Consider the following 17326-nt stretch of genomic DNA (forward strand, 5'->3'; position numbering starts at 1 on the left):
TTGTGAGCCCCACGGCATTATTAAAAACAACAGTGCAATCAGCTAGCAATTAGTGAAGGCTAATAGCTGGGTCTGATACAAAAAGAGGCAGATGGGCCAAAGCTTAAAGGGGAAATCAGGGAAAGAGACAGTCACTCAGGGAAACTGTGCACATGCCCAAGTCAGCACCCTGTGTGGAGTGACATCAGGGGCTACAACCCAAGAGGGAATAGACTTCACTAATCTAGTCCAGACAAGCCACTAAACAAATAAACGAGCAAAAAAGACAAATAATAACAAGCCCCAAAGGAGCACAGGAACAATTAGAGTTACTGTAATATTTACCTAAAATGTCCAGTTTTCTACAAAAAATTACAAGACATGCAAAGAAAAAAATACAAGGGAAAAATAAGCAGACAATAGAAATTACCTTTGAGGGTATAAGAAGTTGACTTAGCAGACAAGGATGTCAAATCAATTATGATAAATGTATTCGAAGACAGATATATATAAAACACTCCATTCAATAAGAACAGAATACATTTTCTTCTCAAGAGCACATGGAGCATTTTCCAAGATAGACCATATGCTAGGCCATAAATAAAAAGTCTCAATGAGTTTCAAAAGCATTTAAATCATGTAAAGTATATTCTCCAACCACAATTGAATTCAAGTCAAAATCAATAAGAGAAGGAAATATGGAAAATTCACAAGCATGCAGAAATTAAACAACAAATTTCTAAATAACACATGGGTTAAAGAAGAAATCACAAGGGAAATGAGAAAATACTTTGAGATGATTGCAAATGAAAGCACAACACAGCAAAACTTTTGGGATGGAGCTAAAGCAGTACTTACAGGTAAATTTATAGTTTCATTAGAAAAGGGAAAAGAGCTCAAGTCAATGACAGTACTTTTCACCTTAGGAAACTAGAAGAAGAGAAAACTAAATCTATAACAATCAGAAGGAAGGAAATAATAAAGATTAGAGCAGAAATAAATGAAAGAGATAATACAAAACAATAGAGAAAAGTTAATAAAACTGAAAGTTGGTGCTTTGAAAAGACCAATAAAATCAACAAACCTTAGAGAGACTGACCAAGGAAAAAAAGAGAGACTCAAATTACTAAAATCAGGAATGAAATATGACATATCACTATCAACTTTACAGAAATTATAAATATACATTATACATTATAGATTATATATATATATGGGAGGAGAGAGAGAGAGTAAGAGAGAGGAATACTACACACAATTTTAGGCCAACAAATTAGATAAATTTGATGAAATGGACAAATTTCAAGGAAGACACAAACTACTGAAGAAGAAATAGAAAATCTGAATAGAACTATAGTAAGAAAGAAAATTGAATTAGTAATTTTTAAACTGCCTACAAAGAAAAAAGCCCAGGCTCAGATAGCTTCACTGATTAATTTTACCAAACATTTGAAGAATTATTATCAATCCTTCACAAACTCCTTCAAAAAAATAGAATAGCAGATAATGCTTCCCAACTCATCCTATGAGGTTAATCTTATACTAATACCAAAGACATCATAAGAAAGAAACCTACAGACCAATACCCCTTATGAATATAGATGTAAACATCTTCAAAAAATAGCAAAGTGAAGCCAGCAACATATTAAATGGATTACACATGATAATGAAATAGGATTTATCCCAGAAATATAAGGTTGCTTTAACATCTGAAATCAACCAATATAATACACTATATTAGTAGAATAAAGGACAGACAATACATGATCATTTCAATAGAAGCAGAAAAAGCACTGGACAAAGTCCAACACTCTTTTGTGATAAAAACACTCAAGAAAGTAGGCACAGAAGAGAACTTCCTTAATCTGATGAAGGGCAACTAATATAGAAACAAACAGCTAATATACTTAATGGTGAAAGACTGAATGCTTCCCCCAAATATTAGGAATAAAACAAGGGTGTCTATTCTCACCACTTCTATTTAACACTGTGCTGGTGGTTCTGGACAGGGCAATTAAGAAAGAAAAAGAAATAAAAGACAGCCAGATTAGAAAGGAAGAAGCAAAATTATCTCTATTCACGTGATAACGTGCTCTTGTACATAGAAAGTCCCAAGGAATTCACTAAAAAACGTGAGAATGAATAAATAAGTTTATCGAGGTTTACAACACAAAAGCAGTAAATAAAAGTCAATATATACCAGCAATGAACAATCTAAAATGTAATTAAGAAAACAATTCTATTTACAATAGCATCAAAAATATTTAGGAATAAATTAGGAATAACTTTAATAAAACAAGTGCCTCAGTGTACATGATTACAAAACACTGTTGAAATTAAATATCTAAACAAATGGCAAGACATCCCATGTTCATGGAAATGAAGAAATAATATTGTTAAGATTACAACAGTACTTAAATTGATCCACAGATTCAAGGCAATTCCTACCAAAGTCCTAGCTCTTTTTTGGTAGAAATTGACAAGCTGATCCTAAAATTCATATGGAAATTCAAAGGACCCAAAATAGTCAAAACAAACTTGAACAACAAAAATAAAGATGGAGAACTCACACTTTCCAGGTTCAAAACTTTCTACAAAGCCATAGTAATCAAAACTGTATAGTACTGACATTAAGGATAGACATACAGATCATGAAATAGAAGTAAGATTCTAGAAATAAAACTTCATATTTATGGTCAATTTATTTTTGATAAGGGTGCCAAGAAAATTCAATGAGAATAAGTCTTTTTAACAAATGGTGGTGGGATAACTGGATATCAGCATGCAATAGAATGAATTTGGAAACCTACCTCATATCATACACAAAAATCAACTTAAAATGGATCAGATACCTAAATGTAAGAGCTAAAACTATAAAACTCCTAGAGAAAACATAGGAATAAATCTTCATGACTTGGCTAGACAATAGCTTCCTAGATACAACACCAAAAGCACAAAGCAAAAGCATTTCTTTTACTCTAGTTGAGTAAAAGAAGCCAGAGACAAAAGATCACATACTTTATGGGTCCATTTCTATGACATGCCCAGGAAAGACAAATTTACTAAGACCAAAAGTAGATTAGTGGTGGCCTAATTCTGTGGAGATGGAGGTGGGGGGTGGGTAGAGAATGGGAAGTGACTGGTAATAGGTATGTGGAGTATTTTTTTCCAGGTGATGAAAAGGTTCTAAAATTAGATTGTGGGGATAGTTGTACAACACTGTGAATATACCAAAACCCACTGAATTATATACTTCAAATGAGTAAATGACATGGTATTTGAATATTTCTATTAAGCTATTAAAAATATAGTATTGGATTTAGAGAGAAGGATATGAGCTGCTTAGAAACGTAAGTCACTTTTTATCTATATGTTATAAGGGACAACATCATTTATGCTGCATCTCTGTTGCCACTTTGGTGAACGGTTTGATTACTCACCTGTTCCCATTCATGCTTTGTTAACTGTTCAGAAAAGGGTCCGTCTGTTTTCATTCCCCAAGCCGCAATGGCTTTACCTACTTTATTTTTCTTCTCAGTAGCACGGTCTCCATCTATTGGAATTGGTGACATCAGCACAGATTTCATCTACAAAACAAATTCATGCTTTAACCAAACCCTATGCTTAGTGTGCTGCATGCAGAAACTTCAGCACTAGTTGCTATTCTGTCTATAATGTTGTGCCTCGACCCAATGAAAACCACATGGTCACATTTTCCATCTCACCAACCTCCTTCATCTTACTGATCCACTGATCTCTATACAGTGGGCCTGTTAAGTTCAATTTGTACATTTTTCAACTAGAGACACTGTTCTACAGGGAAGGTTTCCCATTAGAGTTTCTAAAAGACCCCAGAGGCAAAGATGTCAGTGATAGACATGTTCCACAGCATCATGATAGAAATGGAAGATGCCAAGGGAAAGTTATTCTCCCTCTGAGCCTTTACCTATACATGGTGCTAAGAGAGAACCAATGGGCTTTGAGTTCAGAAACACTTCTTAAGAGGGTGGCTGCATTTCCTTTTGTTGTGTTTTCCAGGAAAAATGAGAGAAAGTACATCTGTGTCCAGAGAAGTTTGCAAAGGAGACATAAGTTGAAAACTTTGGAAGCCCTTCAACTTCAATGCAGTAGGTTTTCAGTCTGACCTGCCAGCAATTGAATACATTCTCTAATTCTAGTAACAAAGGTGATGTATTTCTTTGGAAATAAAATGTCTTTCTGATAGTACATCAATTTCTACAACCCTTTCTACATTCCCTTACATAACTTGAGGCCATAATTTTATATTTGTCTCTTTGTAGCACCATATTATTCAAAACAATTTGAAACAATACTTCTATTACATTGGTAGCCTTAGTTCAGTGATGGACAATTCTCTGTGGTAGGCACTTAAGTTTCCTCTATGAACTAGGGTGTATATAAAATCTTACCTTTATTTTTCAAAAATAATTCTGAGGTCCTGTCTCACTGAGATGGTTAGAAATTCAATCTAAGCTATTATTAGTGAGTTTACATCCTACCTTCCCTGTCCCCATCCAGCAAATGTACCCAGGTCTTAGGCAGAGCAGAATATTCTGAGAGGACACTCTGGACTTGGGTCCACACAACTCACTTCTGATAAGCTCATCAGGCAAGGCCACACAGTCTCTTAAGTACATGTGGCTCCATTGTCTTTGAGGCCACTTGTGATCAGGATACTTTGCTCGGCCCTTGTGAAGGCACCACATCATCATTTTCTCCTGGGGGGTCCAACCAGCCATCCCTTCCTACACCCTCTGCCAGGGAGTTTGAAGAATACTAAACCAGAGTCTTAGCCTTACAGAATCTTCCTTCTGTATCCCTCTGCACTGACCACCCACCCCCAACCTGCCCACCTTACAAAATATCTTTAATGAACTTAGAATGGAGGTTGTCATCAGGTTCCCCCAACCCTACCCTTCTCCTATTAACAATTATACCACCACAACAGGCATAAGCCAGGGTGCATGGTCACCCCTACACTTGAAGGATTCTAACGGATGGTAAAGTGGGGGTTATATATTTGAGCTTGAAAGTCTGTTTTTGTACCTCATCTCATAGAATTCCAAAGGCTTGAACCTACTACTTTCATTACAGTTCAATTATATTTAATGCCACAAGAATGTGCTACCAGTTCAACTTCACTCTAGGAGGTGTAGACAAAAAATATACAAATCAAATTTCTATCTTTAAAACTAGCCTTATCAGTAAGTGGAACAATGATCCCCGAAGCATGTGAAATCTGACATATCCTGGGAAAATTTTCAGCTCCAAAATTTCTCCCCAGGGTCTGTCTTGATGATTGAAATTCAAACCTCAGTTTCAAGTATCAGGAAAAAGAGCAGAGAATAGGAGAAGAGGGGTTTATGTTCAGAGTTTACACCATTTTCTTCATCTAGGTAATTAGATTTAATCCTCCCCAAAGTTCAATATGGTAGGTATTTTTAGCTTTAGTGTATAGGTATAGAAACTGAGGCTGAGAAAACTTGGGTAACTTGTGCAGTCACCCAGCCAGGAAGTGGCAGAAGCAGGATGCAATGTCAGCGATATCTGTCTGATGTCAGAGTTTCATGGTGTTTTAATAGGTTAAGGTGGCTCTCAATTTAGGATCTCCACAGAGATAGTAATGGGCATTCCAGAGACATGCTCTTAATGATTCAAAAAGCCCTGGCTGGCTTCTCAGGCTAACCTCAGGAAAGGAAAAGTTTTCAATCTGATCAATTGGTTGTGGCGGCCATGCTGATTAGCGCTGTTGTCAAAGGGCAAGTAGTGGTGGAGTGTTGCATTCCTGCCATGTGCTTGCCAGTATTTGACTGACAAAAACATCATGTTCCCTTGCTCTTGGCTAGAATCATATCCACTCATTATGTTAACACTGACTATCTCATGTTGGTCAAAATATCTTATTGGCTTCACTATTTGCTGATATCATGAAAAAGATGCCTTAAACTAAGGTTGCCTTAAAATTTATTGCAACTGGGATACTTCTGACAGTAAAGGGAGGCACTATTAATAACTACACCGGACAACAGGTGTAACCCAGGAAGTATGGTCATCACTGGGTGAGGCTGGGGAGGGGAGCATGTAAAATCACCACAGAATCAGAAAAGGGATTATAAAAAGTTTTTACCCAGTTTTACCTTAGGTTTTCCCTACTTTGGTCTTAAATCTCTTAGGAGATAGTCAATAAACGTTAATTAATACTTACTACATCTTAGGTGCTGGGATTATATCAGTGAACTAGAAAAGCAGGGAAGGATGGTAAACAAACAGTACCACAATTCTTTGTTTACCTTGGTAACTGATATGAAGGATATGTACAAGGGGCTTGAGAGCATATAAAGGGGACCTGATCTAGTTGAGAAGTCATGGATGGCTTTCCAGAGGAGGGGTACATTTAAGCTGAAATTAAAAGGATGAGAAGAAGCTAGCAACAATCTTATCATTCACACATGTAAAAGGTATAAGGGCTCCAAAAACTCAAGGTAAATAGGGATCACATTTCTGTCTATATCAAATTAAATTCCAGCTCTAGATCCTACTTGCCTAGATTGGTTGGAAGTTGATTATCAGTCCCGAGGGGTAAGAATTCAGGTTTCTCACTAGGACCACCTGATTATCCGGCTCCAGAGTTGCTTAGGCCCACATGGCACCCCCTATACCCTAGTCTTGGAGCTTCGGCTGGGCTCTGGTACAGGAGGAAGACAATTTTAGTCACTCTGCAAGGCCAGCCAAAGAAGCCTTTCACTAAGTCTGGGATCTTTACAGGCCCCACACAGTCACTTCACTCAGAGGTTCTGTCCATATTCCTGCTCTCCTTCTGCTGTATTGAATATGGTGACTTAGATTTAAATTATTAAAATATCCTCCCCCACCGCAAATTACTCTGAGCCATTGGGAGTACATTTTAAGGGAAATCATATCCATTCAGAAATCGTTTGCTTATGACTCCACTTCTATGAGGCACCTAGAACAGTCAAATTAATAGAGATGGAAAGTAGAACGGTGGCTGCCAAGGGCTGGGGAAGGGAGAATGGGGAGTTAGTGTTTAATGGGTAGAGTTTCAGTTTGGGAAGATGAAAAGTTTTAGAAATGGATGGTGGTAATAGTGGTGATGGTTGTACAACAATGTGAAAATATTTAATGCCAATGAACCATATACTTAAAAATGGTTAAAGTAGTAAATCGTATGTTGTGTATACTTTACCACAATATTAATTAATTAGAAGTTTTAACTTTTAAAAATTGGGATTTTTCACGTTTAGAAAGTATAAGAAATGCCAACATTTCTTCATTTTCCTACTTTCACCAAGAATTTTTAAAAATATATATTCCATATATAGAAATTATCCACTTAGTTCTTTATCATACAATCACAGATTTTCTTAAAATTTGTACTAATCTTTTCAGAGTTACTAAAATACAAATCAATACAAAATAATAAATGAAAGGAGGTACATATCCCTTTATAAATCTCTGAGACAAGATTCATGCAAACATTGCTTCTTACTTTGTTTCTTTCTATACGGTGGAGTAAATTCAAATCTGTGGACTCTGATATCCCTCCATGTATAACCAGGATTTCATTGTCAATGATTGTACCAATTGGAAGCCAGGTATAGACGTCTTCCAAGATTTGTAAGATTTTTTTTCCATGTAGCTGTAAGTAAGAGGTTGTGTAAGTTTGTTTTTCTGATAGGTTCAAGTTAATTGAATAGTCCCAACATACAGACAAAAAACAACAGTTTTCATGACACCCAAAGAAGCTCAGGATGGAGTCACTAACCAACAAGCATGTATTAATCATGTCTTTTTATTCTGTATTTTTGATACTTTGACCTTTTGGTGCCTTGTTGACCCTGGAGAAGAGACTGCCCCTCCCAGGGCTAGCTAATTCCTAGAGATAGTAAATGACCTGCCTTTTGTATGTAAATAAGAGTGCCTTTCATATGCAAACCAACTGATCTAGAGCTAACACTCAAAAGTTGTCCTTCATGGAGTTCTCACACTCAGGGCCACTATTCCCCTGCCCCAATCACCCCAGGGCCAGGTACCAGACAATTTCAGATAACCCTTATGCCTCAGGGCCTGCTGAAATTATCCAAACTAGCCAATCCTAAACCTGTTTACACTGCTTCACGCAACCCTTCCCACAGAAACCACAATAAAGGCTCTTGCAGGTGTTTTCCCTCATTCTCTCTGCCTTTGACCTGCCCTGATGCTTCTCCATGTGCCCACTGCCCGGCCCAGTGCGGTGCGCCATGTCTCCCGTTTCTAAGGAACTGTAAGTACAAACCTTTTCCTTCATGACAGTCATTTCCATCTGGGCATGTTTTACCATAACTGAGTAAAATAAATCTCAGGTACCTTTAAAACAATGGAATATGTTTACATCTATGCTGAAACTTACACAAAAATCACAATGAAAAACCCTGGTTTAGTCCAAGAAGAAAAACAGATCTCTACCATGGTCAGGGCTTCATTTTGTGCTTTTATTTTATTGTAATGAATTCTGACTAGTTCTTCCATCACCCTTCTTGAAGTTTTTTTTTTTTTTTTTACTTCTATGTATAAAGAACAAAAAGAATGCAAAAAAGTTGTTGAGTCTTACCTTATATTTATGCAAAATTTCTTTTGTGAAGCCATACCTGAAAAAAATGGGATTTAAACTATTTTATTAAATGTTGATAACTCCTACTTACATGAGTCATGCAAAAAAGGGAGCCTTGACATCACAAGTATCAAGAACTCAAGAAACCAGACTTTAGTTGGAAGTATTACTTACCCAAGTCTTTGCTAGGCATGATGGGAAAGAACAAACGCAGCTGATGACATCATCCCTACCCTCAAGGAGCTGAGTATACTTGGGAAAAGAAGATAAATTTCCATGGAACAATTATAAGGCAACTTAAGAAATATGTGGTTGGCACAAGTTGCGTAAGTATTGCTAGGATTCAGAGACATATGCTGCGGCAGCTGGGGAAGGTGTGGGAGAACGCTTTTCATTTAGATAGAATTTCTTAGACATCCTGTATCTTATAGTAAATGAATTATTGGCAAGGGGAGGGGGGAGAAGGGGGAAGACTGAACAAAGACAAAGAAAAGCCTAGAAGATAACAAGTTGGTTCTTTATATTCTCTCTGATATAGTTCATGTAATGGTATTGAAGGTTTTAATAGAAAGTGTCAGGAATTTTAATGCCTGAATGGCAAACACCAAGGAAGATTTAATGATGGTTTTTTTTTTTCAATTACTTTCCTTGCCTTAGGACAATAATATACACCTTTAACATCCAACACAGTGAAATTAGAACATAGCATACTCACTCCAGGCTTCCGTGCAGATCATGTCATGTGAAGCTTCTATAGTGTAACGCTATGTTTTCCAAGTTAAATTCAGTCCTGCCTACTCAACAGCACCTCAAATCAGCTTACCCCAAACTGAACTCATCATTCTCCCTCATCCCAACTTTCTCCTCTTATCATGTTCCCAATATTAGTGATAGTCCAAATTCAAGCTAGGCCCTGGAGGTCATCCTCAATTCTCTCTTCTTTCAAGTCCTCTATACCACATAACTAAGCCTTAAATCACTGCCTAAACTCCTCCTGAATGTATCTACTTCTTTGGATCTCCATCTCTACCACCCGAGTCTAAGTGAAAATCCATCACCTATCTCTTCAACTACTTCCTAATTGATCTCTCCATATCCATTCTTGTCACTCTCTAAATAACTCTTCCGGCTGCATTTTACAGCACAAATTTTATGATACTCTTCTATAGTTTTCCCTTGTCCTCAGAAGAAAGTCCAAATTCCTTTGCATGATCCAGTCATTTCTTAGGTCTCTAGCCCTATCAGGTACCATCCTGTCCTTCAGTCTATGTGCCTACAATCCTGAATTTCTTTCAAGTCTAAAGTCCTTTCTCAAGCTCTGCATAAGTTGTGTCCTCACTGTGGAATATTGTTTCCCATCTGCCTGCCATGGTCCTCTATTTTTTTTTTTTTAACATCTTTACTGTGGTATGGTTCCTGTACAATAAACTACACATATTTCAGATGTACAACTTGATGAATTTTGGTAGATGTATACACCAATGAAACCACTACCTCAATCAAGATAGCTAACATTTCCATCACTCCCCTAAGAGGTACAACTTTTGAATTCCCAATTTATCCCTTCCCATCCTCTTTACCCCCTGGTAATCATAAGTTTCTTCTCTATGTCTGTGAGTCTGTTTCTGTTTTGTAGATAAGTTCATTTGTGTCCTTTTTTAGATTCTACATATAAGCAATATTACATGGTATTTTCTTTCTCTTTCTGGCTTACTTCACTTAGAATGATGATCTCCAGGTCCATCCATGTTGCTGCAAATGGCATTATTTCATTCTTTTTTATGGCTGAGTAGTATTCCAGTGTGTGGGATCTTCTTTACCCAGTCATCTGTCGATGGACATTCAGGTTGTTTCCATGTCTTGACTATTGTAAATAGTGCTGCTGTGAACATTGGGGTTCATGTGTCTTTTCGAATTATATTTTTCTGCAGACATATGCCCAAGAGTGGGATTGCTGGATCATATGGTTAGTATATTTTTAGTTTTTTAAGGAACCTCCTTACTGTCCTCCATAGTGGCTGCACCAATTTACATTCTCACCAACAGTGTAGGAGGTTCCTTTTTCTCCACACTCTCTCCAGCATCTATTTGCTTGTGGATGTTTTAATGATGGCCATTCTGATTGGTGTGAAGTGATATCTCATTGTAGTTTTGATTTGCATTTCTCTAACAATTAGTGATGTTCAGCATCTTTTCATGTGCTTGTTGGCCATCTGGATGTCTTCTTTGGAGAGATGTCTATTTAGGTCTTCTGCCCAGTGTGTGATTGGGTTGTTTGTTTTTTTTGTTTGTTTGTTTGTTTTTGTTATTAAGGTTTATGAGCTGTTTTGTTTGTGTATTTTGGAAATTAGTCCCTCGTCAGTCACATTATTTGCAAATATTTTCTCTCATTACGTAGGTTGTCTTTCTGTTTTGTTGATGATATCCTTACCTGTGTAAAAGCTTTTAAGTTTAATTAGACCCCATTTGTTTATTTTTGCTTTTATCTCCATTACTCCAGGAACTGGTTCAAAAAATATATTGCTGTGATTTATGCCCAAGAGTGTTCTGCCTATGTTTTCCTCTAGGAGTTTTACAGTATCTGGTCTTACATCTAAGTCCTTAATACATTTTGAGTTTATTTTTTAATATGGTATTAGAGAATGTTCTAATTTCAGTCTTTTACATGTAGCTGTCTAGTTTTCCGAGCACAACTTATTAAAGGGACTGTCTTTTCTCCGTTGTATATTCTTGCCTCCCTTGTCATAGATTAATTGACCATAAGTGCGTGGGTTTATTTTTGGATTTTCTATCCTGTTTCATTGATCTATGTGTCTGTTTTTGTGCTGGTACCATACTGTTTTGATTACTGTAACTTTGTAGTATGGTCTGAAGTCAGTGAGTGTGACTCCCCCAGCCCCATTCTTCTTTTTCAAGACTGTTTTGGCTATTCAGGGTCTTTTGTGTTTCCATACAAATTTTAACATTTTTTGTTCCATCTCTGTGAAGAATGTCATTGGTAATTTGATAGGGATTGCATTGAATCTGTATATATTGCCTTGGGTAGTATAGCCATTTTAACAACATTGATTCTTTCAATCCAAGAACACGGTATATCTTTCCATCTGTTTACGTCATCTTCATTTTCTTTCATCAGTGTCTTATCGTTTTCAGAGTACAGGTCTTTTGCCTCCTTGGGTAGGTTTATTCCTAGGTATTTTATTCTTTTTGGTGCAATGGTAAATGGTATTGTTTCCTTAATTTCTTTGTCTGCTATTTCATTGTTAGTGTACAGAAATGCAACTGATTTCTGCATCCTATGACTTAACTGAATTCATTGATGAGTTCTAGTAGTTTTCTGGTTGCTTCTTTAGGGTTTTCTATGTACAGTACCATGTCATCTGCAAACAGTGACAGTTTTACTTCTTCATTTTCAATTTGGATTCCCTTTATTTCTTATTGTTCTCTGATTGCTATGGCTTCCAAAACTATGTTGAATAAAAGTGGCAAGAGTGGGCATCCTCGTCTTGTTTCTGATCTTAGAGGAAATGCTTTCAGCTTTCCCCCATTAAGTATGATGTTAGCTGTGGGTCTGCCATATATGGCCTTTATTATGTTGAGGTATGTTCCGCCTGTGCTCACCTCCTGGAGAGTTTTTATCATAAATGGATGCTGAATTTTATCAAAAGCTTTTTCTGAATTTGTTGAGACGATCATAGGGTTTTTATTCTTCAGTTTGTTAATGCGGTGTATCACATTGATTGATTTGCAAATATTGAAAAATCCCTGCATTCCTGGGATAAATCCCACTTGATCATGATGTAAGATCCTTTTAATGCATTGTTGGAGTCAATTTGCTAGTATTTTGTTGAGGATTTTTGCATCTATATTCATAAGTGATATTGGCCTATAATCTTCTTTTTTTGTGATATCTTTGTCTGGTTTTGGTATCAGGGTGATGGTGGTCTCATAGAATGAGTTTGGAAGTGTTCCTTCCTCTGCAATTTTTTTGGAAGAGTTTCAGAAGGATAGGTATTAACTCTTCTCTGAATGTTTGGTAGAATTCACCTGTGAAGCCATTTGTCCTGGCCTTTTGTTTGTTGGGAGTTTTTAAATTACTGATTCAATTTCAGTACTGGTAATTGGTCTATTTATATTTTCTATTTCTTCTTTATTCAGTCTTGACAAATTGTATCTTTCTAACAAATTGTCCATTTCTTCTGTGTTGTCTTTTCTGTTGGTGTAGAGTTGCTCATAGTAGCCTCTTATGATCCTTTGTATTTCTGTGGTGTTGGTTGTAATGTCTCCATTTTCATTTCTAATTTTTACTAATTTGGGCCCTCCCCCTTTTTTTCTTGATGAGTCTGACTAAAGGTTTATTAACTTGGTTTATGTTTTCAAAGAACCAGCCTTTAGTTTCATTGATCTTTTCTAATTTTTTTTAGTCTCAATTTCATTTATTTCTGCTCTAAACTTTATGATTTCTTTTCTTCTATTGACTTTGGGTTTTGTTTGTTCTTCTTTCTCTAGCTGCTTTAGGTGTAAGGTTAGGTTGTTTAATTGAGATTTTTCTGGTTTCCTGAGGTAGGCTTGTATCATTATAAACTTCCCTCTTAGAACTGCTTTTGCTGCATCCCAGAGGTTTTGTATCATTGTGTTTTCATTTTTATTTGTCTCAAAGTATTTTTTGATTTCCTCTTTGATCCATTGATTGTTTAGTAGCATATTGTTTAACTTCCACATGTTTGCAGTTTTTGCAGTTTTTTTTTTTTCTTGTAGTTGATTTCTAGCCTTATAGCACTGTGGTTGAAAAAGATGCTTGGTACAGGTATAATTTTCTTATATTTACTGAGGCTTGCTTTGTGGGCCAGCATGTGGCCGATTCTGGAAAATGTTCCATATGCACTTGAGAAGATTGTGTATTCTGTTGCTTTTGGATGGAATGCTCTATAGATAGCAATTAAGTCCCTCTGGTCTAAAGTGTTATTTAGGGCCTCTATTTCCTTATTGATTTTCTGTCTCGATGATCTGTCCATTGATGTAAGTGGGGTGTTAAGGTCCCCCACTATTATTGTGTTATTGTTGATTTCTCCTTTTATGTCTGTTAACAATTGCCTTATACATTGAGGTGCTCCTATGTTGGGTGCATATATATTTATAATTGTTATATCCTCTTCTTGGATTGATCGCTTAAGCATTATGTAGTGTCCTTCTCTGTCTCTTGTAACAGTCTTTATTTTAAAATCTACTTTATCTGATACAAGTATTGCTACTCCAGCTTTATTTTGGTTTCCATTTGCATGGAATATCTTTTCCCATCACCTTACTTTCAGCCTGCATGTGTCTCTAGCTCTGAAATGGGTCTCTTGTAGACGGCATACATATGGGTCTTATTTTGGTATCCATTCATCCAATCTATGTCATTTGGCTGGAGCATTTAATCCATTTACATTTAAGGTAATTATCAATACATACGTTCTTATTGCCATTTTGTTCATTGTTTTGGGTTTGTTTTTGTAGGTCTTTTTTTCTCTTTCTTCTTTTTGTTCTCTTTTCTTGTGGTTTGATGACTATGTCATGTCCCTCTCTTGGTCTAATTCATCCTTCAGGTCTCAGCCTAATGCCATACTTCTATGGGAGAAGCTTCCAGCACCCACCAGACAGGCTGGATCCCCTACATTTGAAAAACCTGGTCAACTTGTGTCTTCCCTGCTAGATGTAAACTCTAGGAAGGCAGGGGCCATGTCTCTTTCACTAACCATTGTAGACACTAGATAAATGCAACTCATGAAATAAATGGAAGGGTAAATGGCATGCCCAAATAAACGTACCGAGCTATATAATGGGCCTCTGAAAATAGCCTTGGGATTTTTATCTTCATAATCTTAGCAATTGCATCCATACCTGAGGATTAGAATTGAAACTCTGTATTCAGGCCAGGTGCCAAAACTGCCCCAAAGACAAAACTAATCAGTTGCTGAGCTTTGATCAATGTACCCTAGGACCAAAGCATGAAATATACCATGGCTTCTACTTCTCTAGAGCAAACCAGATTCTGTTTTTCATGAAATAAGAAACAAAAGAAAAAGAAAAGGAGAACAAAAGGAAGGGGAAGAGAAGGAAGAAAAGGAAGAGGAGGAAAGAAGGGAAAGGAGAACATTTGTCACTTACTGTATATTTTAGCAAAAATTAGTAAACCATTTAACCAATCTTTATTCCTCAAATCTCCAATGAGTCAGATAGTTGAAATGCTATGTTACAGCTGTTCTCAAATATGTTTATGAACAACTATGCCAGAAGCAATCACCATGTCATAAAAAAAATACACATCCATGAAAAACACAGTACTAGTTTCTGAGACAACATCTGAGGCAAGCCAAAAGACTGGCAACAGAATGATTCCATTTAAACCTACTCGTAGATCCTACCACACCTCCAAACCTGGCCTAACACATCTGCCCAGCTCATGATTTGGCCTATGAAGGGTAGGTGTGGAAAGAAGAACATAATAGAAGGGAGAAGGAAGAACTGGAAGAAAAGATCAGAAGAGGACTTCAGAGCAATTTACACTCACTCAGTAGAAGACTGGGGAAGGTACAGAGGGATAAGAATTGAGGTTTTCCTTGAGATTTCCCCTTATCCCTACTTCTCTACACTCACCTCTAACACTCTGCTAGGAACTAAACATGGCAGCATTTTCCAGAATAGAAAACAAAGGAAATCTATAGGCCTAGGTTACCTCATATTCATCATAAAATCTTCATGGTTGCCTCTGTTCAAGTGCAGGTCATTGGGGTAGACAAGAAAACTCACTAACAGGATCATTAGGACCTCCATGGAATTTCTTCCTCGATCTACAAAATCACCATTAAAAACATATGGGTTGCTCACTGAGGGGAGACCATTCTGTGGAAGGAAGCAGGAAAAAAACAAGCAGTTAAAAGAATGTACTTTTAAAGAAAGGCTTTGTACTCAATATCCCTGTGGATATGGAGAAAAGAGGCCAAGTCAGTGCTGGGAAAAACCTGCTCACTCACTCGAGTCAGTTTCACTCTTCCAGGGCAGGCATCCCCTGCAAGGGACTTTGAAAGTGAAGAATAAGCTTCAGACAGGAAGGTTCCAGGGAGACAAGGACTGGTCATTCTACACACCATCACCTATTACGAGTTTTCTCTGAAAGAAATGGATTATTTGTCCTATCAAAAATGGCTACTCTCATCTCCTCCTTGGGTAGAAATTTCCCTCTTCTATCCAAGGAAGAGTACTGAACTAAGAGCCAAAAGTCTTTCTTTCTAAGGGACCCTATGTTTAACTTCTCTGGGCTGTCAGTCCCTCAATTTGGAAAAAAAAGGGATAACACTATATTCTCCACACACACCCCAACTACAGATTAAGTGAGAGAATGAATATGAAAATACTCAGGAAAGTGTAAGGTTCTGCCCAACTGTGAGGAGGGCTAATACACCATCAGTACACTCTGATACAATCATACCAGGTGTTGCCAGTGTATGTTTTGACTGCTCACTGACCAGGTCATGTTAGTTGTTAAATATTTTGATTACCCCTCCTGAGTATGTGATAACACTTTTAACACAGTCTTTGCATGAAAAAGGACTGGGATCAGGACAAAGGTCTGGTCTTTATAGCAGCTACTGATTCATTTACTTCTGTACTAATATACTCTAAGACAAAACACATGCCATGCCTGGTAGGGAAATGGTTGCGTGCATCTCTAGTGCATGGTAAGATAAATTCAAATGTTTAAAAAATATATTACAAGGAGAAAATTTTAAGTACTCATATATCCAAATATATATTCTCCTTCAAAAAAAGTTATCTTCAAGAAATAATTCACATATTCTAGTTATATTAATCTTTCAAACGATTTTCAAATTTCTTTTTTGTTAGATTTCAAATTATGTAAGAAAATCTTATTACTTTATACTCACCACCAAGTATTTATATATATTTTAAACTGTTCATATCAATGTGATAGAAACAGTTGAAAAAATATAATACAGGTTACAGCATATAACTTAGGGATTCCAGAAATCATTATGCAATAAAACATGTTCTGAAGGCAATTGGAAACAAACAAGCAAGCAAGCTGTGGTGTGGTATTCTGGGTAAGAAGGTTTATTCTCCAATCCAGCTCCACTATTACCCATGTGTCCTTGGACAAGTTATCTACTCTTTATGAACTGTAGTTTCCTCATCTGTTAAATGGGAATAATAACATCCATCCTTATCACACAGAGCTACTTTGGAACTCAAATGAGACTGTGTGTATAAAATTGCATGAAAACCATACAGCACCATACAAATTAAGAGAATAATTTTATTATAACTTCCATGTTATTTCTAATTTTAAGATCTCATTATTTTACATTTTCTTATACATTAATTCACGTAACTTTATTCACACTGGGCTTAGATAGTATGAGCCAGTTATAAAAGTATAGGCTACTGCTCATCAAAACTTAAAGAAAAGGGGAATGATTCTGCATCTCTAATACTCTTCTTTCCCCCAGACTTCAGCTGGCTGGAATGAGTAAGCTGGAGAAGTCTGAGGGGTGTTAGAGGCTATAGGTTCTACCAGGATGTCGAGGCCTAAAGGGGGCTTGAGCAGCAGCAGTGGAGAGCCCTGGGGTGAGAACATGGAAGAACTAGGCCCGAGGGGACATGTGGATCTCTTGGCTAAGGGGACACTCTCCCTCAGAGCATGTATGTGGTTCTGGT

At 36.9% G+C, this 17326-nt stretch overlaps 1 protein-coding gene across 6 annotated transcripts in view; it reads right to left on the minus strand.

The window, feature by feature from the left end:
- The window catches only part of PPEF1 (protein phosphatase with EF-hand domain 1), a 124776-nt gene that overhangs the window by 19398 nt on the left and 88052 nt on the right, over positions 1-17326 (minus strand). For 5 of the 6 annotated variants that reach the window (XM_031445793.2, XM_031445790.2, XM_064483359.1 and 2 more), the window contains 4 exons: positions 15327-15493; positions 8609-8645; positions 7508-7657; positions 3420-3566 (listed from right to left, as the gene is read on the minus strand). In XM_031445793.2, coding sequence (XP_031301653.1) covers positions 3420-3566; positions 7508-7657; positions 8609-8645; positions 15327-15493 — 501 coding nt within the window. The remainder of the gene's footprint in view (positions 1-3419; positions 3567-7507; positions 7658-8608; positions 8646-15326; positions 15494-17326) is intronic. The other variant, XM_031445797.2, reaches the window with a different exon arrangement.

This window comes from Camelus dromedarius, chromosome X (assembly GCF_036321535.1).
Source record: "Camelus dromedarius isolate mCamDro1 chromosome X, mCamDro1.pat, whole genome shotgun sequence".
Classification (NCBI taxonomy): domain Eukaryota; kingdom Metazoa; phylum Chordata; class Mammalia; order Artiodactyla; family Camelidae; genus Camelus; species Camelus dromedarius.